Here is a 26,686-nt window from a genome sequence, read left to right as displayed (position 1 = left end):
ACACCATGACATGGCAGGTGGCATGGTGTACAGGGACACAGAGAGACAAGAGAGCCAGATTTAAATGCAAGTGTGTCAGGGAAAAAGTAAACAAATGAGTGAAAATGTAAACGGAGCATCATCTGGTTGGATCTGAATGATACTGAAGACTGCAAAGCTGAGTGCAAATTAGTAGCTGAATAAAGTGATGCACGTTTTAATTTTCAGCCATTTTCTATTGTGGAAGACAAAAGTTTTCAATTTTGTAATCCCGTTACTTTACTGATTACTTCTCAAGTAATTAGTTACTTTAATACTTAGTTACTTTTTAGAAACATGATACACAACCCGAATAGACCTTTCAGCCCAATTCTATTTTTCCTGCATATTCCAGCATATAAAATAAAATAATGTTAAAGTAATGTTCACTCTTTCAAATAGATGAAAGTGAAACACAGCAAAAAATGAATAAAATCAAAGATTCAGGAGCACTCAGTCCTGTTGCTTTAAAATCTATTGTCACTTGTTTAGCAGGAGTGGGGCGGGAGGAGGTTTGCCCACAGTGGTCATGTCAGTGGGGGGGATCTGGGCGTTTCTCTGTGAATGTCACATTCCCGTGGCAGCGTGCTCGCTGCTCGCTCAGATTTGAAGTTTAATTTTTCGCTGTGAAAAGAAGTTTTCTTCCCACACAGAGTGTAGAGCGGACACTGATGTGTTTGTCACTTTTCAATTAAAGTCAACGTAAGGTGAGCACTTCCACGCTTTAAAAGCTGCATGGTCATACTTAGGGATGGGGATCGTTTAGGTTTTATCTGATACCAGTACCAAACCGGTACTTTTGAAACTGTGCCAGTGCTTAAACGGTGCACAAACCGGTGCTTAAAGAATGAAGAACACAAACTTTGTCCTAAACCTCTCATGTTTAGCTATTTCCCACTTTTTCTTTGGTCATTTTAGCCTTTTTGGCCAGGGTGAAGGGAGTATCTGCCATCAAACAAGAAGACAGCCGCATGTAACTACGATGATGTTTGCTAGTTCACCTTACATGCATTAATGTAATAACGTGGTTAGCCTACTCAACGTAAATTACACACGAACAACATGAAGCTACTCACGCAGAGAAGAACGGCTGCTGCTGCATCATCATCCTCATCATTTCTGCTACACTGGCAGGGCTAGGGGCCAGGACTCTCCTCTTCGTGTTTTTGGGGATGTTGCTAACTCCAGGTCCGATAACAGGCACCACACCTGCATGCGTCGCCAGGTGTTTCATCAGATTTGAGGTGTTACCTCCTTTGACAGTATCACAGTATCAGCTTAAAGCACCTGTTGCTGCTGAGTTTGCATCTTTTGCTGTGAAGTACAGCCAGACTTTTCACCGCTTCGCCTTGGGCATTTTTAATCTGTAGCTCTGCTCTAAAAGAACGTATGTACCCGGGCCCGCCTACTACGCTTGCAAAGGTAAAATGATTGGCTAAAATCCAAAGCCTGTGACATCTCAGGAAAATAAAGCACCGAAATGTGCGCTGCTTTTCGGTCTGGTTACTACCGTTTATGTCAGAACCGGTGCCATCATGGCACCGGATACCGGTACCCATCCCTAGTCATACTCTCTGCTGCACTCCATATTATCCATTGTTGATGTAACTACAGGGGTCCAACAAAGAATGCATGCATCATACTGATGTCTTCGGAAATGTATTTCTCTCTCTCTATTGTCTTCAGACACCGTGAAAACTGAAGAAACACAAAGTTTACAACATAAATGTCTTTGATCTTCTCTGTCGCTGATGTTAGTGTCCAGAAACAGTCTTGAGCAAGCAGAACAAAAAAATGCAAAATAATGGATATTAATGAAAAAGTCCTCTTATTAACAATATAGAACATATATGCAACATTATACCGTGTCTGACTTCAAACTGATCTATTGTATTGAAATGTGATTGATTCTGAATTACTTTTTGACACTGCATCCTTAAACACAGACACAAATACCTCTCGATTACTGATACGTAACACAATCAAGATAAACTCATCTTACTCAACACTAATAAGCACACGGCAGACAACATGTTTGAGAACAACACTGTGAAGAGATGTAGAAATGTTTTGTACGGCTGCTACGACGGGGAAATTACAGACCACAGCTGTTTCTGTATCAGGCTGTAAACATGTTTACCATATGAACTATGAACTATGATCACGAAGCATTGACCATTCAAAGCAAACACTGCTGTGTTTAAAGCAGAGCACTCACTCTGTATTTGCAGAGGGAGCCAACAAACCTGAGTGTTGGTGCAGGTCTGTGAAGTCAGAGCAACATGAGAGTGCAGAGCTGGGTCTTCACGTGGTCTTCACTTGTGTTTTATTGTGTGCTGATGCTGAGCTGGGCTCTAAGGCCAGCAGGAGCACATTTTTCCACAGGTGAGTCCCTTTCACTTTAAATCTGAATAAACACGTCTCCCAGCTGTAATTCTTCCATAGTGACGTTTTCTCCTTGGCTGTCATTTGTTCTTCTGTTTGTCACTAAGCTGAGCTACAGTCTGCAAAAACTGCAGGAAGAAGTAAATTCATTTCACCTTCCTCTTTGTTTCTGATGCACAGTCAGAAAAACTAAACCGAGGGAGTTTTCCAGCTCTGGGATAAATTAAGTTCATCTATCGTCCACAGTTAAAGAGCTTTATTTGGAAAGTATGCTGGAGGGCAAACACTCCTGACTCCCTCGCACTTTCTGTGCTGTTGTTATGTAGCAGTACTTTTGCATCTTCATGCTCTCTGTGCACTTCTTGTTGCCGATGATTTCGTTGCAGCTTCCAATGATGTGAGGTTGGTTGGCAAAGGGAACCGTTGTGCCGGCGAGCTGAGGTTCAAGCACGAGGCAGAGTGGAGACAGCTGAGCAAACAGCGCACCTGGAGCCTGAAGGAGGCCGCCGTGGCGTGCAGACAGCTGGACTGCGGCTCTGCTGTTTCAGTCAAAAACGTCAGGCACCGGCCCAAAGTTCTGCGCGTCTGGAGCTTTTATTCGGACTGTGACGGCTCTGAGCGAGCGCTCACGGACTGCGGAACGGTGAGGAAGGGCCTCTCAGATTTCACCACTGAGGTGATCTGCTCAGGTGAGAACAGCACGGCATTCGTTGTACAGTGAGCTGAGGGTCAGTTCAGCTGCAGGTGCGATGGACGGATTTTGTTCACATAGGTCAAAGGTCTGAGACCGCCAGTAAAGGTTCCTCTCTATGGTCTTACCAGTTTTCTTTTGATTAAACATGTTTTTACATTATAGTACAGAGAGTAGGCCAGACAGTGGGAGGAAGTGACACAGGAAGTCACACAAAGGTGTGGGCGGAGTTTAACCCATCCTCCAGCAGTAGTCTTCATCAGTGGCCACCAGGGGGCGACTCATTCAGCTGTAAAAAGAATTATACGTATATAAAAAGCATCTGTGAATCATGACCTCAGTAAACACTTTGCTGATGAGGTCAGGAGGTCAAACTTCACGCCTCACGCTGTGATTGTCGAGTTACCTTCACACGATGCCGCCTGTTGTTTCGCCACATAACTGCATAACATTGATGTCAAAGCAGCAAGATGGCCAAAAGCTGGTGAGAATGCTTCAAGTGTTTCATGTAGTTTGTGGGTTTCATCCTGCAGCATTTACATGTCATGATCAGAGGTTAAGGCGGCTGCAGTCTCATTGAATTATCTCAGCAGACGCAGAATAAGACGAGTAAAGTAAGACCCAGTAAAGTTAACCTGAAAGCTCACGTCTGCAGGAATAATCTTTATTACTCATTCTATCCACCCACAATGTTTCTGCTCAGAAGGGAAACTCACACAAATACATAAGTAATAAGGTGGTAATAACACCTCTTTCAGTCACATTAGCCCCGCCCCTCCCTAATAAAGGTTTTGCACCATCAGCTCATAAATCTGATCCAATAACTTGAAACCCGACGCTTCTTTGTTTTCTACGACACAGTTCGAGTGTTTAAAGCGCGTGCGCTCATCAGGTGTATGATGATGTCATTACAGACGTGCTGCCTGCTCCTGACATCAGTTTCTACACTGACGGCAGTGAGACTTCTCCAACTGGGAACCAAACGCAGGGCGTGGTGTGGAAGGGCCACTCTTTCAGCATCAGCTGCTCTGTGGAGCCACGATACAGCGACGGCAACTTTACCCTCAGCATCACCGGCGCCCACCAAAACCGCAGCTTGACCCAAGCAGCGTTCAATTACTCGGCCAGCTTCTGGTTCAGAGCTGCCAATCAAACACACGAGGGGACCTACAGCTGCATCTATCACAACACTGTCTTCAGCCACAGCTTCTCATCTGAGGGCGGGAGGCTCTCGCTCACTGTCAAAGGTACGACAAAGACACTGGCTGGATGGCCGTGGCTACTTCAGCTCACCTCTCACCCCCTTACCCACCCAGTTACTTGTCACGCGGTTTATGGTGTTGTGATGCGAATATGTGTGTGCTCTCTGTGCAGAGGTTTGTGTTTGTTTTGTTCACGTGCTGATCTCCCATAAGGACACCAGCATGACTACAGGTCTCTCTCTTTTTCCACATGTAGCTCAAAACCTTACAAAAACATGTTTTTTAGAGTTTTTACATTTTAGTAAAATATTTTGTTCATATTTAAAACACAATTTTAAATGACACCTCTCTCCCTCGTCTCTGTCAGCGTCCCTTCTTCCTCGTGGCGTTGGTCAGGTGTAACTGCAGAGTGGATTTTGGCCCCTCCTCATTTTGACGTGTCTGTCTCTAACAGATGATTCAGATGTGATTTTGGACGATGGCGTGCTCAGAGCCAGAGAGGACTCCGCTGCCTGTGCTGGGAAGCTTCTCATCCACAACGGGAACGAAACCAAACCGGTGAGCGCAGAGTCCACAGTCTGGGACCTGAACCACGCGGGCATAGTGTGCAGACAGCTGGGCTGCGACATCGCTGTTTCCACCGAAGCCGTCAACCTTCCCAACAAAACGCCGATGTGGCGTTTTTTCTCTGACTGCCTTGGAAGAGAGTCTGCGCTGATGGAGTGCGGAGCTGTAAATCCACGGCTTTCCTCCTCGGTCATTCAGGTGAACTGTGCAGGTGAGATGTTTGAAGCGGTTTGCTGTGGGTGTCGTCTGCTCGTTCAGTTTCCCGTTTCCTGGTAAATGATGTACTCGTGGCACGACTCAGTCCTGCCTGACAGCTGTCACACTTTAGGAACAGTCACAGCTGTGGATCACTTTCACACATCAACGTCAAACAACATTTGAATGAAGTTTAGGAGGTTTTTTGTAGAGCAGCACACAACAGGAAGTCGTCAGCTTCAGATTCACTGACATCATCCTGAGTTCAGACATTTCCCCCTGATCTGTTGGGAAGTCTGGGATAAACTATCCGAGCGAGGGTGCAAACGAGGGTGCTTCTCCAAAGTTCTCCGCCGAGGGTCTGAAAACTTCTGTGAACTTCACATTTGATCATTTTCAATTTTAAGATACTTTGAAAATTTCCTGCATCGTTACAAGAAAGCATCACATTTCATTTTCCTGACATCTGATGCATTCTGGCTCAACGTAGACTGTAACCCCCCCACACAGCAGCGTCTTCATTTGACCCATTAATGCGCTCCACCTGTCAGACCTGAAGCCCACCTACGTCACAGACACGGACACAGATGTGGTTCCACATCAGACTGAAACTCTTCTCTGTTTTGCCGTCTTCCTCAGGGCGCCGCGGGTGACGCCGCTGGACCAGACAATCGACCACAGAGGCGCCGACAGACGGACGGAGTATTCTGGGTCATGGCTCAAACTCTGGGTTTAATAAGGAGAAATATCCGCCCTCTAAGTTACCAATAAAAAGCGCTCATGATAAAAAGACTTATTTTTTGGTATTTAATGAATTTGGTATTTAAATTATATAAACTGAGTCAGAGGTACTGGGCTGGATCCAGAAACCCGCCCTCGACAATTTTACAAGAAAACAGATTATGATCCGAGTCCGCTCATGAAGTGCTCCTCCCCCAAGTTTGTCCTGTCGGCGTTTGCCAGAGACCTGATTGGTCAGTCGGCATCGGGCCTGTTTGTTGGTTTCTTATCTAAAACCCTGATAAGAGGTGACTGATGTGGGGAAACCCTGCGGTTCCCTCACAGAAAGCCCACACTCTGACCTTCGTATGATTTACCTGTGAATTACTCACCTGGGCAGAATGTCGTTTCTTCCTGATGTTGTTTCTCATGCAAATCAAAAATATCAGTGAATTAACCACAACAACATTTAACGTCACATTTTTGCATAACTGATGGTTTTTGGATCTGCGATTGGACGGAATCGTCCGGAGCGTTTGCACGTGTGCAGAAAGAGCCGAGATTTTATATAATAGAAATACTTTCTTTAATCTGAAGGTTCATCACAGACATATTCGTAAACAAGATACTTAAAAATGCAGATTTCATTAATTTTTGTCCCCATTCAGACGCTGAGTGTCGCTGTCACACACACACACACACACACACACACACACACTAAACACAGAAAAACAAAAGTGACTAAAGATTCTGCTTGATTAAAATCATCCGCTGTGGCTTCACTTCGAGTGCGCGCACGCACACGCGCACACACACACACACACACACACACACACACACACACACACACACACACACACACACAAAACAAAAGGTCTGCATCAGGTGGGTGGGTGGGGGAGGGGCTGCGTCGATGCGTGTAGTAACTTCTACCTGGACAAAGCAGAGATCCTGAAACAGAAACAGGATACAACGTCAGTTTAACGTCGCCCCCTCTCGTGTTCTCGCCGCCGCTCGTCCGCCGCTCACTTACTGTAGCTTGTCCTGTAACAGCTCGAGCCTCTGCCGGTCCACGTAGCGCGAGAAGAGGGAGAGCAGGTTGGGAGGGGTGAAGAGGGGGGGAGAGAGGGACGAGGAGGGGACGCTGAGCAGCTCCCTCGTCACCGAAAACACCAACTCAGTCCTGAGGGAGGAGAGAGGCGGGGGTCATGCTCACTGTCATTAGCACGAATCACATCAAACTTTCCCCACCAGGGGGCGCCGTTCTCCAGCAGCTGTATGGAGAGGAGTTCATCTTTTTTCAGCTGACCTGACTTTACCACAGACGATGAAGATCACATGACTCACTGCACCATCTTGTGGTGGTAACTGGTATTACAGGTTCAGTTAATTCTGGAAGACTTTTAACTACTTTTTAATAAAAATAAACCAAAAGTATTTGAAACAATCTTCCAAATTAATTTTAATATCATTTATTACATGTAGCAATCCTTTTACGCTGACTTAATGTTAAGCTGCACACTTCTGTTCTGAGTGCACGCCATACTGAGAGGCCAAGTTTGCAGCTGTGTTGTGACAAAACCTGAAACCGTTCATCTGTCCGTTATGTGCAGACACAGCACTGGCTGAGCATCATGTGGCTGAACAGTGAAAACATTCAGGTACAAGAACGACACTGTTCAAATCTTTGACAGACCTTTGACCAGGTGCTGCTTAGACCAATTTAAAAATATAAAACGAGGGGTGGCTCAAGACTTTTGCACAGCACATGAAAAGTAGCCGAGCAGAGGCGTCAGTGAATCCTCTGAATACAATTATATGTTAGATTGTTTTAAAAATGACACACGCACGGCTCACCATCGATTGTCGTCCATGAGCTGACAGTTTGGGTCGGAGCTCTGCATCCTCTCACCTTCACTCAGGATCACGTAGAGCAGCGTCACGCCAAACTGGACAGAAACAGGCGTGTGCATGTGAACACACGTGGACGAACATCAGTTTGTTAAAACCAGCAATAAAAATCCCCCCAAACCGTCTCTCAGAGCCAACGCATCACTCTGACAATAGCAGATATACTGAAGGAGAAGAAAAGTTTTCTCTGGTCTCTGGATAAAAATCCCAGAGAGACACAAACCCAGCGACGTTTGAGGAACAGGAAGGACAAACTGTGCGTGTGAGGATCTGCAGGTGCGCTGATGTAAGCGCTCCCGTCCATCCTTCAGGGACTCCGAGCACAGCTGCGTCTCTGCAGGTGATGCTAGCTTTACACTCTTCGGCTTGTTTTACAATGAAATGAGCGCTCAGGTGTAATCATGTGATCACAGACTCTGTCAGAGCAGCTGCAGCAGCTGAAATCTGGAGTTTGGTCGTGACGTTGAAGAAAAAAAGTTCAGAAACTTTGGAAACAGGAAGTGGCACAAACGGCATTTCCTTCTGTTGCTATGGGTGACCTGGAGTGAGGCGCGTGCTCTGTGATTGGTCCGGGCTGGGCTGTGGGGCGCGTACCTTGTTGTGCAGCACTGTGGCCAGCTGGCCCTCGCTGCCTTGGAGCTCCTGGAGCAGATCTGTGAGGGAGGCGCTCGATAACGACTGGATCACTGCAGAAACCGGCTCCACCAACCAGCACAGCACCTGAACGGAGAGCAGAGGCGTTAACGCCGCACAGACACAGGTGACAGTGATGTCACTTCCTGCGGGGGTTACCTGGTCCTGTTTGTCCTTCTTGGCTAAAGCGGGAAGGTTGCGGGCAATTGCCATGACAACAGCAGCAGCCTGCATTGAGGGCAGGAAGGGGAGGAGCCGGGAGATGAGCCGCTTGCCCTTCCTCACCGACATGATCATCACACACTGCTCGTCACTCACTCTTCACAGAGGAGGAGAAGAAAACGTTACACCGCTGAGCCGCCTGTGACGGCGCTGATTGGACAGGGTAAGGGCCGCCCCCTCCTACCTGTCGTCCCACTCTTTCTCCCGCAGCGAGCTGCAGAGCTGCTCCGTGTTGCTCTTGTGCTGCTCCAGCAGAGCCTCGCGGTCCTCCTCCGGCGCCTGGACGAAGCACTTCTCAAAGTCCTGAACCTCCAACAGCAAACTGTACATCTGCAGGGCGGAGGGGGAGGAGGAGAGGGAGACATGGTTACATTTCTCGAAGCGTTTCCTGCCGTCTGCATGAACATCCTGTCGTGCACGGCTCTGCTCGTCCTACCTTCTCCACTGTGTAGAGGATTTGTCGCCTCTTATTCCAAACCTGCTTCTCTCGTTTCTCCTTCAAGGAAACAGAAACAAAAAGATCAACGGGAGCTGAAACCTGATAAAACAGAAAAGCAGAACCAAACAGCTGCTGTGTCACATGTTTCTATCTGCCTGCTGGGTTTGGTGGATAAAGTGGATTCAGGACAATTTGAAGCTCGTTTCACAGGGACACTGATCCACCGTAACACCGACTGCCAGCTGTGCCGTACGTCCAGCCTCGAGTGGAGCTGCTGGGCCGCAGGCTGTTAGCAGCGTCTGCTAACGGCAAAGACTCAGGTTTCTCTCAGAGCGACATACAAACACACATGTGAGGGAAACGCTGATGGATTTAGTGCCATAACCGTCTCATTTATTCTCATTTCCAGCCGACTCTTAATCAGAATTCTGTTTTTCTGATTCGATCACGAGGCAGCTTTCTGATGTGATCAAACCTTTCACCAAGTTTCAGAGCATTTGGAGTTGTGGAGATCCTGCAGCTGCTTCATGGTCTCACAACGTGTTTTGTTCTTGTACGACCTGATCGTCACCTGGTCTAAAGAAACAACCCGCTCTCATCCGAGCCTCCATTTTTGTTTATAAAGCAAACTTTCCGAATAAAGTGCAGCTGAAGCAGCGTCGGCATAAAAACGTTTGAATGTAGAAAGAAATAAAAACCTCGTCGTCTGAGCGAGTCGTCACCACGGCGTCGATCATCTTGCGGGGGTTGTTGACGCTGGAGACGGTCAGTTTACCCAGAGAGCCTGCGAACTGAACTGCAGACAGACCCGCGTCAGAGCTGAGCTCGATCAGCAGCGCGACATGTGACATCACGCGGCGAAGCGCCGGTGTGGGTTACCTGGTCTGTAGGTGTGCTCCACCTTGGCCACCTGAGGAGTGATGAGCTTGGTGGTGTGCTCCTTCTTGCTGCTGTCTCGTTCTTTCTCCTGACGCTTCTCCATTTTCTCATAGTAGTTCTACACACACACACACACACACACACACACACACACACACACAGCATGAACAACCATCACACTGACTCGTGTGGGGCTGCTTTACCTGAAGCAAGCGTCGGTGAAACCCACCTGATAGTAGTAGTCATCCAGGTAAGGGTCTGTGCTCTGCAGCTGCATCATCTGGATCTTCGTCACCCACTCCTTCTCTTTCTGAGTCATCAGGTTGCTGTAGGGGTCTCTGCTGCGCCGGTCCATCCCGGGCCTGCGGTCCCTGCACAGACGCAACAAGACGATGACCGCGCGTCGAATCGACCAATGAGCAGGCTGTGTTTCTCGCGCGCTTGCTTACCCTCCTCGGCTCTGCATGCGCTGGGTGAGCATGCGGCGGTGCTGTGGGTGAAGGTGAGTGGTGTTGTGCCGGAGCGGCGGCACGTGGTTAGGGGGCCCGTGAGGTGGTGGGGGGCCCATTCGGTGACCGTGCGGAGGAGGAGGGCCTCCGAAGAAGGGCCTGAAACCTCCCCCGCCTGGCAGCAGAGGAGGAGGACCGCCACGGGGAAATCCTGCCACCTGGACACACGGGACAGTCGAGAACCTGAGAAGCTGTGAGGGAGCGTTCGCTGACATGTCATCGATCACGCTTAACGGGGTAGCCTAACATGTAAGTAATAACAACATGTATGTAAAAACATCCATCCGCTTCTCCTTTTCAGGGTCGCGGGGGGCTCTGGAGCCTATCCCAGCTGTCATAGGACGAGAGGCGGGGTACACGCTGGACAGGTCGCCAGTCTGTCGCAGGGCCAACACACAAAGATGGACAACCATTCGCACTCACATTCACTCCTGCAGTCACACCTGTGGGCAATTTGATCAAATAACTTATCCCCACTAACTGCATGTCTTTGAACTGTGGGAGGAAGCCGGAGGAGAGAACCCTCGCAAACACGGGGAGAACATGCAAACTCCACACAGAAAGACCCTGATGGTGGAATTGAACTGGTTGTGTGTAATAACATCACGTATATGTGTAATAACAACATGTATGCAAGTCTGCCAGTCTGTGTGTGTGTGTGTGTGTGTGTGTGTGTGTGTGTGTGTGTGTGTGTGTGTGTGTGTGTGTGTGTCTGACCTGAGAGTTGAGCAGCTGGGCGCGTTGAATCTGCGACAGAACAGGACCGACTCTGGGGGGGAACGGGCCGCGGCACAGAGGAGAGTTCTGACAACACACAAAAAAGTGACGTCAGAATAAAACTCTGTGATGAGGTCACATGACCGCGCTGTTTGTGGGGAAAACTAAAATCGGAGCAGCTGGGCCGAAGCTGTAAATATGATTCCCGCCTCTATAAACATAGACGGGTCCTTCCTGGACCTTTGTGGGTGTGACTACACACAGCAGCTCGAGCCGTCCACACAGTCACGGGTTCAAGTATTTTCATCCACAGCCCTGGTGGTGACCGCGAGGCTCCGCCTCCGCAGGTTCACCTACAGAAACCTGCTGATGTCATCAGCCCCACACAGACTGAACGCTCTTCAGTCATCCTGATTAAGCTACAATACAAAGTGCAATCATTTCATTGTGATCCCAAATCACACAGCTCCACCCTGCAGCCTCCATCAGCTCAGTGCTGAACCACCTGATCAGCTGCTAGCTCATCATCAAATACAGCAAACAGTGATATTAGCCGGTGCGTAAATGAAAACCACATGATATTAAATCATCACCAGTATGATTCCTGTCAAAAATAAACCTGTGATGTCTTTTCTATTTGGCCTGTAAACACGCTGCAGCGCACCGTCCTGAGCGCACCGTCCTGAGCGCAGGAGTCTGCTGACTAACGCAGACGGGGCAGCGGGTGGAGAGGAAACACTCACTGCAATGTTGAGGAGGGTGTTGGGAGACAGACGCTCGGGGAAAGGAGCGGGGTATCTGTGCTGGACCGGGGCTCTCACGTGGACCGCTGTGGGATGGTGGATCTACACAAACACACAGAGGGCGAGGTTAACAGAGACGGAGCCCTTACACGCAGCCGGACGCCTGCCGTGCTGCTTCGTAACCTTTAAGGTTACGAAGCACATCTCGGCGCCACGGCAACATTTAAATCCTGCGACAGAAACACGTGTTCACAGCAGGGAGGGACACCCAGCAGGAAGACTTCCTGTTTCTGACCTGGTGATTCAGCGCGTGGCTCATCGGCTGTTTGGGTGGAGTCCCGATTGGCACCGCCCTCACCGGAGGGGAGCCAATCACAGGGGAAGAAGAGCGTGGAGGAGGAGCCCTCTCTGACAGATCCTCATCGTTCCTGCCCTGAGGAGCTCGTTTAGGATGGCCCACCTCTTTGATTATCGACATGAGTGGATTATCCTGAAGACAGAAATATGAGCAAAAATATAAACAATAACTACATTAATGTATTTAGTCGTTCATTTCTTTATGTTTGATCCTAGAATTAACACCTAAACTGAACGGTTAGCTATCCAATAAGAAGAGTAAAGTTTAACCTCCATGTGTGTGAGCAATCCCGGGGCGACGCTCACGGGGCCAAAGCCCATGCTGTTCTCCCAAATACTGTGAGAGCTCATCTATGAGAGACAGATTCAAGAAACAAACATGCACATCAGGCTTAAACCGATTCTGCTGCAGTGATCAGACTAAACACAGGACAGGAAATCTTAAATCCACCTGTTCAGAGATTTTTGGTGCACGATTCAATTTAATTTTCTCAAAAACATTTTGCCACGCTGCAAAGTCTGATACTGCACATGAAGGGAAAAACACTGACCTGGCCCATGGGGGCGGTGCCTCTGCGCAGCAAGTGCTGCTGCTGTTGGTAGCTGAGCATGGACGAGGGAGGAAGGCCTGAAGCACAACAGCAGGTTTCAGTTACACAGGGCAAACACACAGCATGCTTCTGGAGCTAATGTGAACTTAAGCTGCAGACTGAAGGAACAGCACAAACACGGAGTCATCGCCGGCCTGATCCTAGAGCGGGAATCTTTGGGAAGCTGCCCGGCAGTTTCAGAGAGCACAGCAGCCTCACACGAGGCGTTCACTTGATCTGCTTCTGTTCAGTTTTACTGTCAAACATTAATTCAATTCAATTTTATTTATATGTCACAACAGTAGATACAGAGAAAAGCCCAACAATCATATGACCCCCTATGAGCAGCACTTTGGCGACAGTGGGAAGGAAAAACTCCCTTTTAACAGGAAGAAACCTCCAGCAGAACCAGGCTCAGGGAGGGGCGGGGCCATCTGCTGTGATTGGTGAGAGAAGGAAGACAGGATAAAGACATGCTGTGGAAGACAAATACTTTCTTGCTCCAAGTGTGTGAAAGGCTTTTCCAAATTTCGGATACCGGCGTTTCTCATGAGGCAGAAAATGACTCCTGGTTTTACCTCCCAAGTTCCCGACATGCAGAAAGCAAACAGCAGGTAGGTCTGCTCTGAGCATCGCAGCCACGAATTCAACATCAACCCTTTAGGCTCCAAAATCTGAAGAAGCTAAGCTTTCTTACAACGACTCTTTGATGAACAACAGATCGATCAAAGAAAACAACCAAGTGCATCTTTAAAAATATGAAATTTCATCAACTTATTCAACATTTAAATTCCCCAAAATGAAGCTGCTCACACGAACCAGCTCATATAAAAGAGACCAAATGACAGACGCTACGAATCAACTGTGACCAACAGTCATGTGACAACAGATCCACAGTCAGGGTGCGCACGCACGCACGCAATTAAAATCTTGGTGACATCTATAAAAATAAAGCCCACTGAGCGGTCGACTCATTCTCACCTGACGCAGGGAGCCCGGGAGGCAGCTGGTGCTGGGGATGCTGGTGTGGCTGGGTGGGAGGCAGGATGGGGGAGGGCTGCGGCAGGACTCTGGGCTGGTCCAGCCCCCGCAGGGCGGAGAGGCCGGATCCTGAGGAGCCGGGGGGCAGACCGGGTCTCTCAGCTGCCCCGACTCCAGCGATGGCCGGGTCGGCGTCCAGGATCAGCCTGGCCAGAGACTCGGCCAAATCCCCCTCCCCCACTCGATCCTCCACATCTGAAGTGAGAGATTACAGACTTTAAAAGATGCCGATCTCCACTTGATGCTTCAGCGTCTGATGACATCACCTACCTGATGGGGGCAGTCTAGACGAGGAAGAGGAGAAGCTGAGGGAAGCGAGGGATGATGGTGGAGGGGGATGGACTACAGAAGAAGGGATTCGGGTGGAGGACGGGCGCTCGCTTGTGCTCAAGTCTGAGTCCCCTCCCATCCCCCCTCCTCCGAACCCCAGCCCCGCCCCTAACTCGTCCCGTTCATCGAGCTCGGCGAGGCGCTTGTGTTCCTCCTGCCAGTCGTCATCTGGAACAAACAAGGAACATCAAATCTGCGCAGCCCCAAATCACATGTGAAAGGTCAAAGGTCACCACAGACAAATATGCAAAGACACAAACCATCCGACAAAATAAAAGCAGAGACGTGAGGATGAGAATCCGTGTTCATAAACACACAGAGCGCCTTCAAACCCTCAGAGGTCGCACGTACATGTGACCTCCTCATCTATGGGGCCTCTTGGAAAATATCAGAGTATACCGGGGCTGTAAACGAGCGGCAGCGCTGTCATCCAGAAACTGAGCTCGTGTGATCTAAAATACGGTTTCTCTGCAGTCGAGCAGCACCGCGCTCCTTATAATAAAGAACCAGGCTGACAGCAGCCACCGATTTGAGCGTCTAAATGTTCTAAAAGCTTAGTGATACAAATCTACCAATAAATTACAGATTTAGCTCCCCAGTAATATATAAAATAATTATGAGTTTCTCTCCAGTAGCAATGAAGACTCCAGTAAAACTGTGGCCTACATGTCATCCTTGGTTCAATGACTTGTTCATGGTTAAATGCTTCAGCAGCACATTCAGTCTTTTCTCACTGAATGAAAGGAGGTGAGAACAGCTGGGCCTGTGTGCTAATAAAAAGCAGATGTTGTTGCAGATACTCAAAGATGATCAGGGTGTAAGTCACCCTCTCAGTCATCAGCCTGTCAGAGCAGAGTCTGAGAAATGCTGCGAGCTAAGCGAAGGAGCTGACCCTGTTCCTGACGCGCTGATGCGGCTATCGTACAGCTAACTCAGTTTCATGGTTCAAACATTTCACTGCACGCTCCACAACAGCAAAGAAACTTTTATCAGTCATTGTGAGAACCGATGCTGCTCATTGGTTTACTCCATTTTGTTATTGTTAGACTGTGTTTGAGCAATTTGTTTACAAAGTGACACCACTATGCAGACGATCGTGGCTCAAGAGTTGGGAGGTCGCCTTGTAATCGGAAGGTTGCCGGTTCGAGCCCCGGCTCCGACAGTCTCGGTCGTTGTGTCCTTGTGCGAGACACTTCACCCGTTGCCTACTGGTGGTGGTCAGAGGGCCCGCTGGCGCGAGTGTCCGGCAGCCTCGCCTCTGTCAGTGCGCCCCAGGGTGGCTGTGGTTACAATGTAGCTGCCATCACCAGTGTGTGAATGTGTGTGTGGATGGGTGGATGACTGAATGTGTAAAGCGCTATACAAATACAGGCCATTTACCATTTTTACCAGTGTTTCTTACACGAGGCCTCAGTGCACGACGTGTCCGACAGGCCTGCGAGCAAGAAAAAACTAGCCAGGCGTGTTTAATACGAACATCCAGGAGATCTGACAGGACAGATCCACAGTACAACCTCACCTCGTCTAGACAACAGAGTCAGACTGGAAAAGATGTTTCTTTCTTACCGATGGCCCCGGCTCCAAAAGTGTCATCGTTGAATTGATCGATTTCATCTTCGTCTTCTATCAATCCATCATCTTCCTCCTCCAGCATACAGTCTTCATCCAGGGACTAAAATAAAGGAGGACAAGAGGGATGAAAAGATCTACAGATGTGAAAGACGAGGTGACCGAACAGCTGCGACCGGGACGTCAGAATAATCTGCGACTCTATAAAATAATGTCTCAACACTTTTAACTCACGTCTCAACACTCAGAGCTGCAAAGCCTTCACCATGACTCTGTCTTAGTGTAGTTTGATCTTGCTTAGCTTTTATACTTTCATGCTTTTTTTAACCTTATGTTTAATTTGTATTTTGCTATGTTTTATAATATTGCTACTGTTATTGTACTATTGTAAGGTGAGCTGGAGGGTCTTAAAGGTGCCTATAAATAAAATTTATTATTATTAATATCATTATAATTTCTACAGCTGCAGATATGTTGTCATCCAAAGCCCTCTCTCCATCAGCATGAGAAAAACCCTCTTGGCCTCTAAATCGTGTGGATGGTCCTGCTCGACACACGGCTCCATCAGACATTTATAGTAAATCAGATCTACGATCTTATTCATTCTCAGAGCTCTGCAATCAAAAGCATCCTCTGGGTGTGTCCGATCTGACACACAACCAGTTCAGTGAGTCTCAGAGACAATCAATTCAAAAAGCTGACGTGTTTTACTAGTGACACATAAATATTATTGCTTAAAATATGTCCTGCTGCTGCTTCAGGGCCATTCCTCCATGTGAGGGATGATCCTGATTCAGCTGCTGTAAAACTGATGAGACATTAAACACAAGCTGACACTGTTAAAAAGTTGATTCTGTTCATGTGGACGTAGCGTTTTGTGGGAGAAACGGTTCGTCACTCATCCAGGTGACGTCTTCAGTCTCAGCTGACTGCAGGTTTCCCCAATCTTATAAACAGGACATCTCTGTGAATGGGACTCATGGCCATTGATCAGTGGTTGTTGATCTATGGTCATGAGAATTTGCATAATTAATACTAAGGAACTGACCTCCCAGCCCATTGTTCCTTCAGTGGGCTGGTTTCAGTCATGATGCAAATGTCCTGTTTATAAGACTGAAACCTGCAGTCAGCTGAGACTGAAGACGTCACCTGGATGAGTGACGAAACGTTTCTCCCACAAAACGCTACGTCCAGATGAACAGAATCAACTCTTTGGAGATTTACTTTCCTGGATGATTGAGATGCATCAAGACGTTTAAAAATGTTCATCAATTTTTCGATGCTTATCCAGACGGGTTCTCAGGAGCTAAACAAAGACTCCCAGACTCCTCTCTCCACTGTAACCTCCTCCAGTCTTCTACATCCTCCCAAAGCAGCCAAAAGACTTCATTTGTCATCACGTTCTGGGTCTGCTCGGGGTCTCCTCGTGTCCGTCCTCAGCCGGGATAAACGAGAGAGCTGTACCAGGAAGGACATTCGGCGTAAATCTGTGCTTCCTCTTGGCAACTAATGGAGCAGCCGAAAGTAAACAAGCAGCATCCATACCGCCAAATAAATCTTGTTATTGATCCGGGTGCATCGTTACTCTTTACCGCAGGAACTGAAAGAGCTTCACAAATTTCTCAGCAGAGGCTTGTTTGCACTCAATATAGAAAAACGTATCAAAGATGGCCCACAGGTCTCAAAAATACATTCACAGAAACTGCAATGATTGCACCAAACAATGCAGGTGCAGCAGCCTTGCACGCTTTACTCTGAATCTAAGTAAATGATGACAATATTTCTTTATATTGTTTTGCTGTCTTGTGCTACGTGCTCTTCCTGATGAAACCCTCCACTTTATCCAGGCTCAGGAACTGTGCTGGAAGTGTAGTAGCTTGGGACCGTGTGAGGGAGGAGGTTATGTTAAGTTTACTTTTTAAATGTGGTCATTCCAGGTGTCAGGAACGAGGAGTACTCGGGGCAAGCTTATTGTTTAAGGACCTGTGACAGACAGCCCACTGTGAAAATCTTCACTTCGAGGATTGAAAATCAATAGGTGTGATCACGGTGGCCATGTCACCTTACAAAGGTCAGGATATAATTTTAAAATTAAGCCAGATGTCTTAAGCATAGAGAGTGATGCCCAGTCTCTTCCTCGCAGTGAGAAACACAACTTCCTTTAGCACTGGTATCAGATCAGTGGATATCTAGCAGATACCTTAAGCTGCAGTGTTGGTATCTGGATCCAAACGGAGCTGGAAAAAGCTGGATCACGCCTACCAAACACTGCGCATGTCCTCAGAGGCAGCAGTAAATTCATTCTTGTCGAGCAACTGACAGATTTGTTATACGACGGTTCATTTTATGAATAAAATGCTGACTCGCTGGAGCTTACAGCACCGTTATTATCTTGTATAAACTGGCTGATCATCAGTGTGCTGTCAGGGCCACATGGACCTGTGATGACAGTTACTTTTATTTAACCCATCCAGAAGGTGCCAGAAAGTCTGATTCAAACCGACACTGGGCCTTGGAGTGGTCAAAGTGTGCTAAACTGAGCTGCAAAAGAAACGCCTCAGCCTGAGTTGGCATTTATAGCATGTAAGTAAATACTAGGAGAAGCATTGACAACTGGCCAAATGCTAGCAGTAGCTAGCTGAGACAATGACCCTGCTTTCACTGGGAAAAACATGAAACGCAGAAGACATTAACTCAAAACAGGAACACTACGGTACTGACAAGAGAAGCCATTAGTAGCCTTCCATTTTTAAACTACCTGCTGGGAACAATAACGTTTCTTATCACAGCACTCTGGCACCCTGCAGCTAGCAGAGGTTAGAGAGAGAGTTAGCCGCAATGCTAATGCTGACGTGATATCGCATATGACTCGCGTCGATTAAATGCTGCCGTCAGAGGCCGAATACGACACAGTCAGGGCCGCTGCGACACTCCGGACTGTCACAGCGGACGCTGGTTTACTTTACAGTACTGTAACCCACACGGGCCGAGACAGGGCTCGCCGTCTCCGGTTCAGCACCAGGAAAGCGGGCTGCCTCGCAGGCCGCACCGAGTTCAGCCGCATAAACAATAGTGAACGCCGAGCACGTACAGCACGCGCTCTGTGATCATCGTGAGCTCTCCGGGACTCACCGGAACTCTTCCTCGGAAAAACACACCTGATTATTTCCACAGAGCTACACTCACCTGAAATCGAAACATCTATCCGCAGGCTTTCGGGAGAAGGAGAGTGCATGGGAAGCTAGGCGGCGCGCAAATGACGCCAGCAGAGGACGTCCTCTAGGACCCACGTTACGGAACGACGTGAACGAGCGCGCATTTGACGTTCGCGCTCCGGGCTGTAGCGCGCCTCCTGAAAATGAGGAAACAGAGCGAGAAAACAACAAAAACGGTAAATAAAGAAGAAAACAGCACATCAGACTTTACAGCAGCGATTTTCTCTGCACTGCAGCTCGCCGTTTGCTTAAAGTCATTATTTAATAGCTTCATTGGACTAGACCACGATCATAAAGCTTTTTTTTTAGAAATAAGGAACTGCATTATAATGGCTCAGCTCAGTGTTGTGTTGTTGGAATAAATGTTTTAATGAACTCAGTGATTTCATTTATCGAAAACAAGCCATAATACGCGAATAATGTGAACGATTACATTATTAATATTACAACTATACAGTGCTGTGCGAAAGTCCCGAGCCACCCCTTTTTCCTTTAGATTATTCCCTGCGAGACAGACTTTGTTGTGATGTTTTAAAGTGGTCCTGAGCAGCAGGTCTCCACAGTGGGCTGTTTTTGCACTTGTGCTTGTGCCTGAGCATTTTCAGAGGAATGATTTTTTTATTCTTGGCTTGTTAAACCGCCCAACTCTGCCTCATCACAGCCAGCTCAGCAGAAAATACATTTTAAGTTGCTTCTTTAGGCACTTTGTTACCAGCAGCCTGACAGATCATTCATTTGTTTCATTTGTTTAGTTGTTTAGTGTTAGTGTCATTTGTACTAAAAGTTCAAATACTGATTTAAATTCTTTACTCGAGTAAATACAATACAATACAATTTTATTTATATAGCACATGCCAAAGTGCTTCCCAGAATGAGTTAAGAGCAATAATAAATACAAATATAAAATACAACATAGAAATAAAATATACTAACAGGCGGGTGACATAACTAACCAATAATACACCAGGCATAGTAGGCACCAGTGAAGTCCACACACAATGCTGAAGGTTAAAACATTATAAACATTAACAGAGTGATAAAGATAAGTTCCAGTACACTAAAAATGTGGGCTCTAGGAGGCGGGAAAGCAAGGCTAAACAAATAAGTTTTTAATCGAGATTTAAAATTAATTCATATTAATGTACAGAATTCACCTGCTTGCTGCTACTACTGCACATTCACCCAGTGTATATACTATATGTGTGTGTGTATATATATATATATATATATATATATATATATATATATATATATATATATATATATATATATATATATATAATGTTCTTCCTCTACACCCCCCCCCCCCCCCCCCCCCAATTTTTGCACATGTCGAGGAGCGTGTCAGGCTACATTTCACTGTGTGTTATACTTGTATAACTATGCATGTGACAAATAATAAAGAACCTAGAAAGAACCTAGAAGAACCTAGAAACCTAGAAACCTAAAAGATTGAATTGAATCAGACGCCTGAATAGCTAGGGGGAGGTTATTCCAGAGGAAGGGTGCAACAGCGGCGAATGCGTGGTCACCTCTGGTCTTGAGCCGAGATCTAGGTCGCACCAGGAGCATTTGGCCTGCTGATCTAAGCGCTCTCCCAGGGATATAAAAGCGAAACATTTAGTCTGCCTCAGTTTATGTGAACAAACATAATGTGACACGTACAGATTTAACAACACGAGGACTTCCGTGTGAGCTTTAAATGAGCGTCCTTCCTTTACCTCTAAGCTCTCCTCTTCCTCTCCTGTCCTTCTTTCTTATCTTTCTCCATCTCTGAGTGATGTTAGCTCTTTCTTCTCTCTCCCTGTGAAATAAGCAGCTGGAGCTTTAGCTGCAACACACCGTGAGACAAACAGTTTGTGTGTTTGCTGATGTTTGTTGAGCTCATAGAAAGGCTGCATTTTAATTTTTTTTTAATTGTTGGAATTATGAGAATAGAATCGTACAATCAGAGTTTGATCCTTCATGCAATAACACCTCCAGTCTCATTAGAGTTGTACAAACTCTGTTTTAGCTTTATGTATAATAATTTTCATCCATTTATGTGCACTTTGCAGTAAATTGCCTATTTTAAATAATTAACTAATATATAATAATATTATATTACATTATTATTAATAGTATGATATTATTAAAATATAATATAATAAAATATTTCTATTTTCTCAGCAAAATATAAAGAAATGAGTGACTCATGACTTTTGCACAGTACTGTATCTGCAGTTTTACACGTGTGTGTATTTCTGAGTGAAAAAGTAAAATTGTAAATGTGCAAAAATGAGATGCTGTTGTGTGTGTGTTTTATCCCACAGTAGAGCTGTAATATTGCCACATACTTACTGAAATCTTTTACTGAAATGCATTTTTTATCTCTAACTCTGATTATTTTGTTATTTCTTTAGTTATAACTGTGCGAGCGGGTCTCTACATAATAACAGCTGCGCACTGGCTCAGCACTGATGCACACATGGAATTTAAACAATACATCAAAGTGCAGTTTTTGCATTTTTACCAGAAACAGCGCAGTGCCTCCTCACAGTGAAAGCAGAGCTCCTGAATACTTGCATGTGTGTGAGTGTGTTGCGTGCTGAGCTCCACCATGGTTCAGTGGCAGCTCTGCACTCCGGAGAACCTGATGTATTCAGGGTTTGGCCGTCCTTTTCCACGACACGGCCTCCAGCTGCTCTTTTGGTTTTCCAACCAGTGTGTGACCTGCGAGGTCGTCCAGCTGGTGGTCACCATGAAGGTAAGATCAGGTCTGTGTGTGTCTGTGTGTGTGTGAATCAGACTAACACCTGATGTGTTTCCACAGCTGGTGTCGGACTGTCAGCCAGAGAACGGGAACTTCGGCTTCCACCTGTTTGGAAACATGGAGGAGCTCCTTCCTGTTCTGAGCAGGCCCAGGAAGAGCAGGAGTAAGGTGTGCCATGTTTGTTTGGTAGTTTCACAGGTAGAGATCAGTCTGCTTCCTGTTAGGGGAACCGCCCAGCTGGTTATGGTTCAGTGAAAACACTTCAGTTTGAGGTTTCAAGCTCTCAGCTGGAATCTGAATGGGCAAACATGTCATTATAAGTGAAATGAGAAGAAGGGGAAAGGCGGGAGCGTGCAGGTGGGAGTAGGACTCAGACTGTAGGGGCAAAGTGCTGTTTTATTCCTCCTGTGACAGCCTCTGCCCTCCATCTTTACTCTCTTTCCAGGTTACGTACTTTGAGGTTGGCAACCTGAGCACAGAAACTTATCCTGCTTCTGCAAACCTGCCGGCGTACGTGAGGGAAAATTATCGGTCGGGTGTCAGAAGCAACAACTCCAACATCGATCGCATCATCATTGGTTACCGGGTGAGGACCCGGGTGGTGGAGACGGTGTACATCACCGAGCACGACCCAGCCGCCTTTGGGAGGTTCAGATTCGACAGGACTTTTGAAATCAGCTGTGAACTGATCCAGGCCCTGCAGAACCCCCAGCTGGACCTCACCAGCTTCCTCATCCAGATGGGCTACTACGTAAATGTGCTCCAGGGCATAGGAGAGACCCCCTACTCGGATCCATCAGCTCAGCAAACCTGCAGCGTGGTGCAGTACTACAGCGGATCCACACAGCAGCCCAGCAGCTACGAGCAGCACGTGCACTACAGCTACAACACATCAGCACAGAGCAGGCCTGCAGCCAACTACAGGAAACTACCGGCGTACAGTTACTGGAAGCTGCCTCGTGAAGGTAAACCTGCAGTCAGGGTTCAGTTTAGCTTCACATGTAAAAGTTTTTAATGGCAGAAAATGTGGAATATGTCTGACTGGCTTCTTTGGTCAGGTCGCCCGAGTTCAAGCTGAGATGTGCGCTTCGTTTGAGGTTTTATTTCCCCACATTTTCATTGTTTTTATGATTTGTCGTTTTGGTTTTCTTTTACAAGAAGCACTCGAGTTGGAAGCAACTGGACGTCTTATCCAGATGTGCAGAAGTCTCAGTGATGAGGTGAAACATCTAAAAAAAGACGTCCAGTCGTTTTCCACTTAACTGCTTCAGATGATCATGAGCTGTAGCAGCAACTGCACCTGTTAAAAGGCCAGGACTTTATGATGTAATGTGACCTTTAACCTCTGCTATTTATTTAAAATCAAACCATGTGTGTCATGTTTCCCTACAGACAATGAGCTGGTGTCATATCTGTGCTCTTACTTTAGCTTTTTATATCACCTGTAGGGTCTGCTGAAGAATTGGCTCCTGTAAAAGTTCTGGACATGAACCTAGAAATGAAGCTCTCATATTTAGACGTGATTGTTCAGAGCTGCTACACCGCGAGCCAGATTCCATTTTAAAGACTTTCTGAATTTCTGTCTTCAGCTTTCAATGGAAAACCAAAGAAGCGGGGATGGCGGCGAGGACTTTGGCTTCCTGAAGCTTCTTCTCGGCGCTGGAGCGCTCTACTTAGCAGCCAAGTGTCTGTTCTGGTTACTCGGCAGCTGGTGGAGCGAAGACGTGGACGGAGACGTGGCGCTGAAGCCACAGTGGACTCCGACGTTTTGGCGCCGCGCTCCCAGCGATCGGCACACGCACGTCATGCTGGATTACGTCTTCTAAAACTCACACGTGGTATCAAATGTCACACAAAGCTGTGGACTTTCTGGACTCCAGCCTGTGCACTGTGCTGTTTTCCACACTGGAGGAAAAATGATCATTTTAAACGATTTTAAGGTGTTTTTGCTTTATGTTTGACACAGACTGGACCAAAATCACATTATGCATTCATCCATGCATCCAGCTGAATCTGTAAACACTGAAGTGCTGATCTCTGAAATCTTACATTTTAAAAATCAGTGCAGTATTCATGTGATGGTTCCTGTTCCAGGAAGCAGCTTTAGCTCCAGATGACTCAGTTTCCACTTCCACAAAGTCAGCTCTGATTATTTTCACCCTGAGATCAGCACGAGTGGAGAAAGAAAGCCATCACCAATCGAGCTCCGATACCACCATTCACCACGGCAACGGAAAAATAAAGAGCAGGGCAGCGATTTTAATCCAGAAGACGAAGCAATATGAGCGTGTGTCAGGACGGGCGCATCAGAGATCGCACACTCGCAGTGAGACTGGTTTTGGTCGTTTTTAGTGGAAAATAAACTCAAACTTTGAATCAAATATTGTTTGACATAATTTAAAAACTAGAGCTCAAAATTTCAGCATGAAATGTAATCAGATTACAGACTGTCTGTAGGTTCTTTTAGTCGTGTTTGAGACTAAATATTCACATTGGGTCTTGGGAATGAGGCGTGGGCTGGGAAGGCCACAGATTTCTCTCCACAGGTTCGACTCCCGAGGCTGGAAGCAGAGAACAGTGAGTTCAACAAACAGCTCTGACCCCAGCAACAAGGTGACACCACAGCACCAGAGGCCAGCGCACACACTAACACAGGTGAGTTCACTGCCCACAGCCTCCAGGTGCGAGGACTCGTAGAGCACGAGTGTTGAACATTTAGATTCTGTCGATCGTGTCGGAGAATGGCCGACACAAATGGAGATGCTTTGAAACCAGTAACTCCAGTAAAGTCCAAGAATGAAGCAGAGAGCCGGAAATGAGCAGAACTTTAAGGCAGGTCGCACAAACGTGGATAAAAGTGCGTTAGCTGTTTGACACAGATATATGGAGGGCCAGGAGTGACTAAATGAAGTAATGTAATACACCATTAAATAATTGATGAAATGTTTAATTAATTAATTAATTAAACATATTTTGAGAAGTAATCAAATGACCATTCATTCATTTATTTATTTCAAATTTTAATTAATTATTGACACAATTCATTAATTCATTTTGTCACTCCTGGTGCTCCGTATATCTGTACCTCTTTTTACTGGTTGCCCAACTTTCAGCAGACCATATTAGGTCGAGTAAACCTCGAGGTATTTCTCTGCTGGACAGAAATCTAATCATCGCTCTTTTTTTCTGAAGAATGAAAACCAAATCTCTGCCGCTCTGGATTCAGTAAAATTGTTCCCTGGATCTGAGATCTGAATATTAACAGGTGTGAACGTATGGCTACAGCATCCTTAAATCTGGAAGCTATCATTCAGAAAACCCAACGCAGACTAAACAGTGTCTCCTGAGAGATCTCTGAGGAAGAGGAGGAAGAGTTCTGATCGCCAAAGCGTCGCTCCGTGTAGAGAAAAATCCTTCAAACAACATCGACAAGATGCTCTGTAACTTTGTGTGGAGAAATGCGACTCAGTATTTAAGGAAACCTGTTCTCAGCAATGCAAACGATAAAGGTGGTCTACACGTCTGGATTTTAGCACTTTAAACAATACATCTAAGATTAATTGGCTAAAATATTGACAAAAATATCCCAACTCCACCTGGAATGTTTTTCTCCTCCATGTGATCTCTAAACTAGGCGCTTTAAACTTTTTTGGCATTAATCAAATCCCAATTAAAATTTCTGCTTTTCATTGCCGAACCTTTTTGTCACGGACTCTCGTGGACACTTTATACAGACACAAATCCCTCTTTATGGAATACCGGTTTCTTAATATCCCGCCTGGGGATTATGCTCAAGTTTGTGCTGTTCTGGTCACGTCCCAATCCAAACCCTCAGCAGTGGTCTTATTATCACCATCAGATACGGCTGCAGGCAAAATACGCTTCTCTAACAATCCAAGTAGAATTTTATTGTCAACCAAGCAATACACACTCAAGTATAGAGTGGGACGAAATGTCTGGATCAAAGGTGCAAACTGTAAAAATAACAATGAAACAATTCAAATATACAACAGTGCCGAACTTGAACAGAAATAGAAAAGAATGAGAAAAAATAAACACAAACGTGCACAGACAGAGTCACACACAGATTTCCAGAAATAACAATAAATCAATCAGAGTCTTATTTCAACGGGAAACTGTTGCGACTCCTCATATCATCTCATACTGGGGAAAGTTTGTAGACAACACAAACTGGACAAAGGTCTGGCTCTTCCCAACTGATATTTGATCACGTTAAAGAAATTTCCTTTACATTAATTCGGTTAAAATCTAAATCCAGAAAGGCTTCAAAGAGAACGTTGATGTCAGCGGCAGCTTTTGTTCTGATCACACTGAAACATCTGTCCATCTGTTATTAGGCTCAACTGGCTTCTCCCAAACTGTAAAAGAACCCACCCACCACTTTAATCACACTCTAGATCTTGTTTTAACATATGGCATAGAAACTGAACATTTAACAGTGTTTCCTGAAAACCCTCTCCTGTCTGATCATTTCCTGATAACATTTACATTTACAATAATTGATTACACAGCGGTGGAGAGTAGACTTTATCACAGTAGATGTCTTTCTGAAAGCGCTGTAACTAAGTTTAAGAATATAATCCACCCACTGTTATCATCTCCAATGCCCTGTACCAACATAGAGCAGAGCAGCTATCTGAATGCTACCCCAACAGAGGTCGATTATCTTGTTAATAATTTCACCTCCTCACTACGTACGACTCTGGATACTGTAGCTCCTGTGAAAACTAAGGTCTCTAATCAGAAGTACCTGACTCCGTGGTATAATTCTCAAACACGTAGCCTAAACCAGATGACTCGTAAGCTGGAGAGGAAATGGCGTGTCACAAATTTAGAGGATCATCATTTAGCCTGGAGAAATAGTTTGCTGCTTTATAAGAAAGCCCTCCGCAAAGCCAGAACATCTTACTATTCATCACTGATTGAAGACAATAAGAACAACCCCAGGTTTCTCTTCAGCACTGTAGCCAGGCTGACAAA

General features: G+C 46.3%; 3 protein-coding genes across 4 annotated transcripts; 2 read left to right on the top strand and 1 right to left on the bottom strand.

The window, feature by feature from the left end:
- Nucleotides 1–2,237: 2,237 nt before the first annotated feature.
- Nucleotides 2,238–5,848, top strand: LOC120734643 (scavenger receptor cysteine-rich type 1 protein M130-like). The gene is made up of 5 exons (XM_040033576.1): nucleotides 2,238–2,403; nucleotides 2,790–3,092; nucleotides 4,009–4,341; nucleotides 4,751–5,074; nucleotides 5,698–5,848. Exons 1-5 carry the CDS (start codon nucleotides 2,301–2,303, stop codon nucleotides 5,709–5,711), a joined length of 1,077 nt encoding a protein of 358 aa, XP_039889510.1. The 5' UTR covers nucleotides 2,238–2,300; the 3' UTR covers nucleotides 5,712–5,848.
- A 497-nt stretch (nucleotides 5,849–6,345) lies between these two features.
- On the bottom strand, nucleotides 6,346–19,019 carry patl1 (PAT1 homolog 1, processing body mRNA decay factor). Its single transcript, XM_040033574.1, has 20 exons — nucleotides 18,905–19,019; nucleotides 15,716–15,821; nucleotides 14,090–14,317; nucleotides 13,760–14,014; nucleotides 12,740–12,816; nucleotides 12,459–12,539; nucleotides 12,127–12,321; nucleotides 11,832–11,933; nucleotides 11,089–11,175; nucleotides 10,312–10,529; nucleotides 10,092–10,233; nucleotides 9,863–9,980; nucleotides 9,682–9,779; nucleotides 8,981–9,040; nucleotides 8,729–8,874; nucleotides 8,482–8,641; nucleotides 8,284–8,409; nucleotides 7,636–7,727; nucleotides 6,812–6,961; nucleotides 6,346–6,729 (listed from the first exon to the last, which is right to left on the bottom strand). The coding sequence occupies exons 1-20, from the start codon at nucleotides 18,917–18,919 to the stop codon at nucleotides 6,708–6,710; spliced, it is 2,478 nt and encodes an 825-aa protein (XP_039889508.1). The 5' UTR covers nucleotides 18,920–19,019; the 3' UTR covers nucleotides 6,346–6,707.
- Nucleotides 18,998–26,155, top strand: LOC120734642. 2 transcript variants are annotated; one of them, XR_005696060.1, is made up of 6 exons: nucleotides 18,998–19,109; nucleotides 21,336–21,679; nucleotides 21,746–21,853; nucleotides 22,131–22,650; nucleotides 23,275–24,011; nucleotides 24,196–26,155. XR_005696060.1 is itself a non-coding variant. In XM_040033575.1 (5 exons), the coding sequence occupies exons 2-5, from the start codon at nucleotides 21,533–21,535 to the stop codon at nucleotides 23,622–23,624; spliced, it is 1,125 nt and encodes a 374-aa protein (XP_039889509.1). In that variant the 5' UTR covers nucleotides 18,998–19,109; nucleotides 21,336–21,532; the 3' UTR covers nucleotides 23,625–26,155. The 2 variants fall into 2 exon arrangements, 1 of the variants encoding a protein (XP_039889509.1); XM_040033575.1 differs by having other exon boundaries at nucleotides 23,275–26,155.
- Nucleotides 26,156–26,686: the final 531 nt, after the last annotated feature.

Source organism: Simochromis diagramma, unplaced genomic scaffold, assembly GCF_900408965.1.
Source record: "Simochromis diagramma unplaced genomic scaffold, fSimDia1.1 OVJJ01000571.1, whole genome shotgun sequence".
In the NCBI taxonomy this organism is placed as follows: Eukaryota; Metazoa; Chordata; class Actinopteri; order Cichliformes; family Cichlidae; genus Simochromis; species Simochromis diagramma.
This window is presented reverse-complemented; position numbering and strand designations above follow the sequence as displayed.

What these genes read in the sequence shown, in the direction of transcription:
- LOC120734643 (XM_040033576.1), top strand. Translation starts at nt 2,301, where the DNA reads ATGAGAGTGCAGAGCTGGGTCTTCACGTGGTCTTCACTTGTGTTTTAT. An exon ending in AGGAGCACATTTTTCCACAG is followed by an intron (nt 2,404 to 2,789) that starts GTGAGTCCCTTT and finishes ATTTCGTTGCAG; the next exon opens with CTTCCAATGATGTGAGGTTG. An exon ending in CACTGAGGTGATCTGCTCAG is followed by an intron (nt 3,093 to 4,008) that starts GTGAGAACAGCA and finishes ATGTCATTACAG; the next exon opens with ACGTGCTGCCTGCTCCTGAC.
- patl1 (XM_040033574.1), bottom strand. An exon ending in GGAGCACACCTACAGACCAG is followed by an intron (nt 9,780 to 9,862) that starts GTAACCCACACC and finishes GTCTGTCTGCAG; the next exon opens with TTCAGTTCGCAGGCTCTCTG. An exon ending in GAGAAAGAGTGGGACGACAG is followed by an intron (nt 8,642 to 8,728) that starts GTAGGAGGGGGC and finishes TCCTCTGTGAAG; the next exon opens with AGTGAGTGACGAGCAGTGTG.
- LOC120734642 (XM_040033575.1), top strand. Translation starts at nt 21,533, where the DNA reads ATGGTTCAGTGGCAGCTCTGCACTCCGGAGAACCTGATGTATTCAGGG. An exon ending in CCAGGAAGAGCAGGAGTAAG is followed by an intron (nt 21,854 to 22,130) that starts GTGTGCCATGTT and finishes CTCTCTTTCCAG; the next exon opens with GTTACGTACTTTGAGGTTGG. An exon ending in CTGGAAGCTGCCTCGTGAAG is followed by an intron (nt 22,651 to 23,274) that starts GTAAACCTGCAG and finishes TTCTGTCTTCAG; the next exon opens with CTTTCAATGGAAAACCAAAG.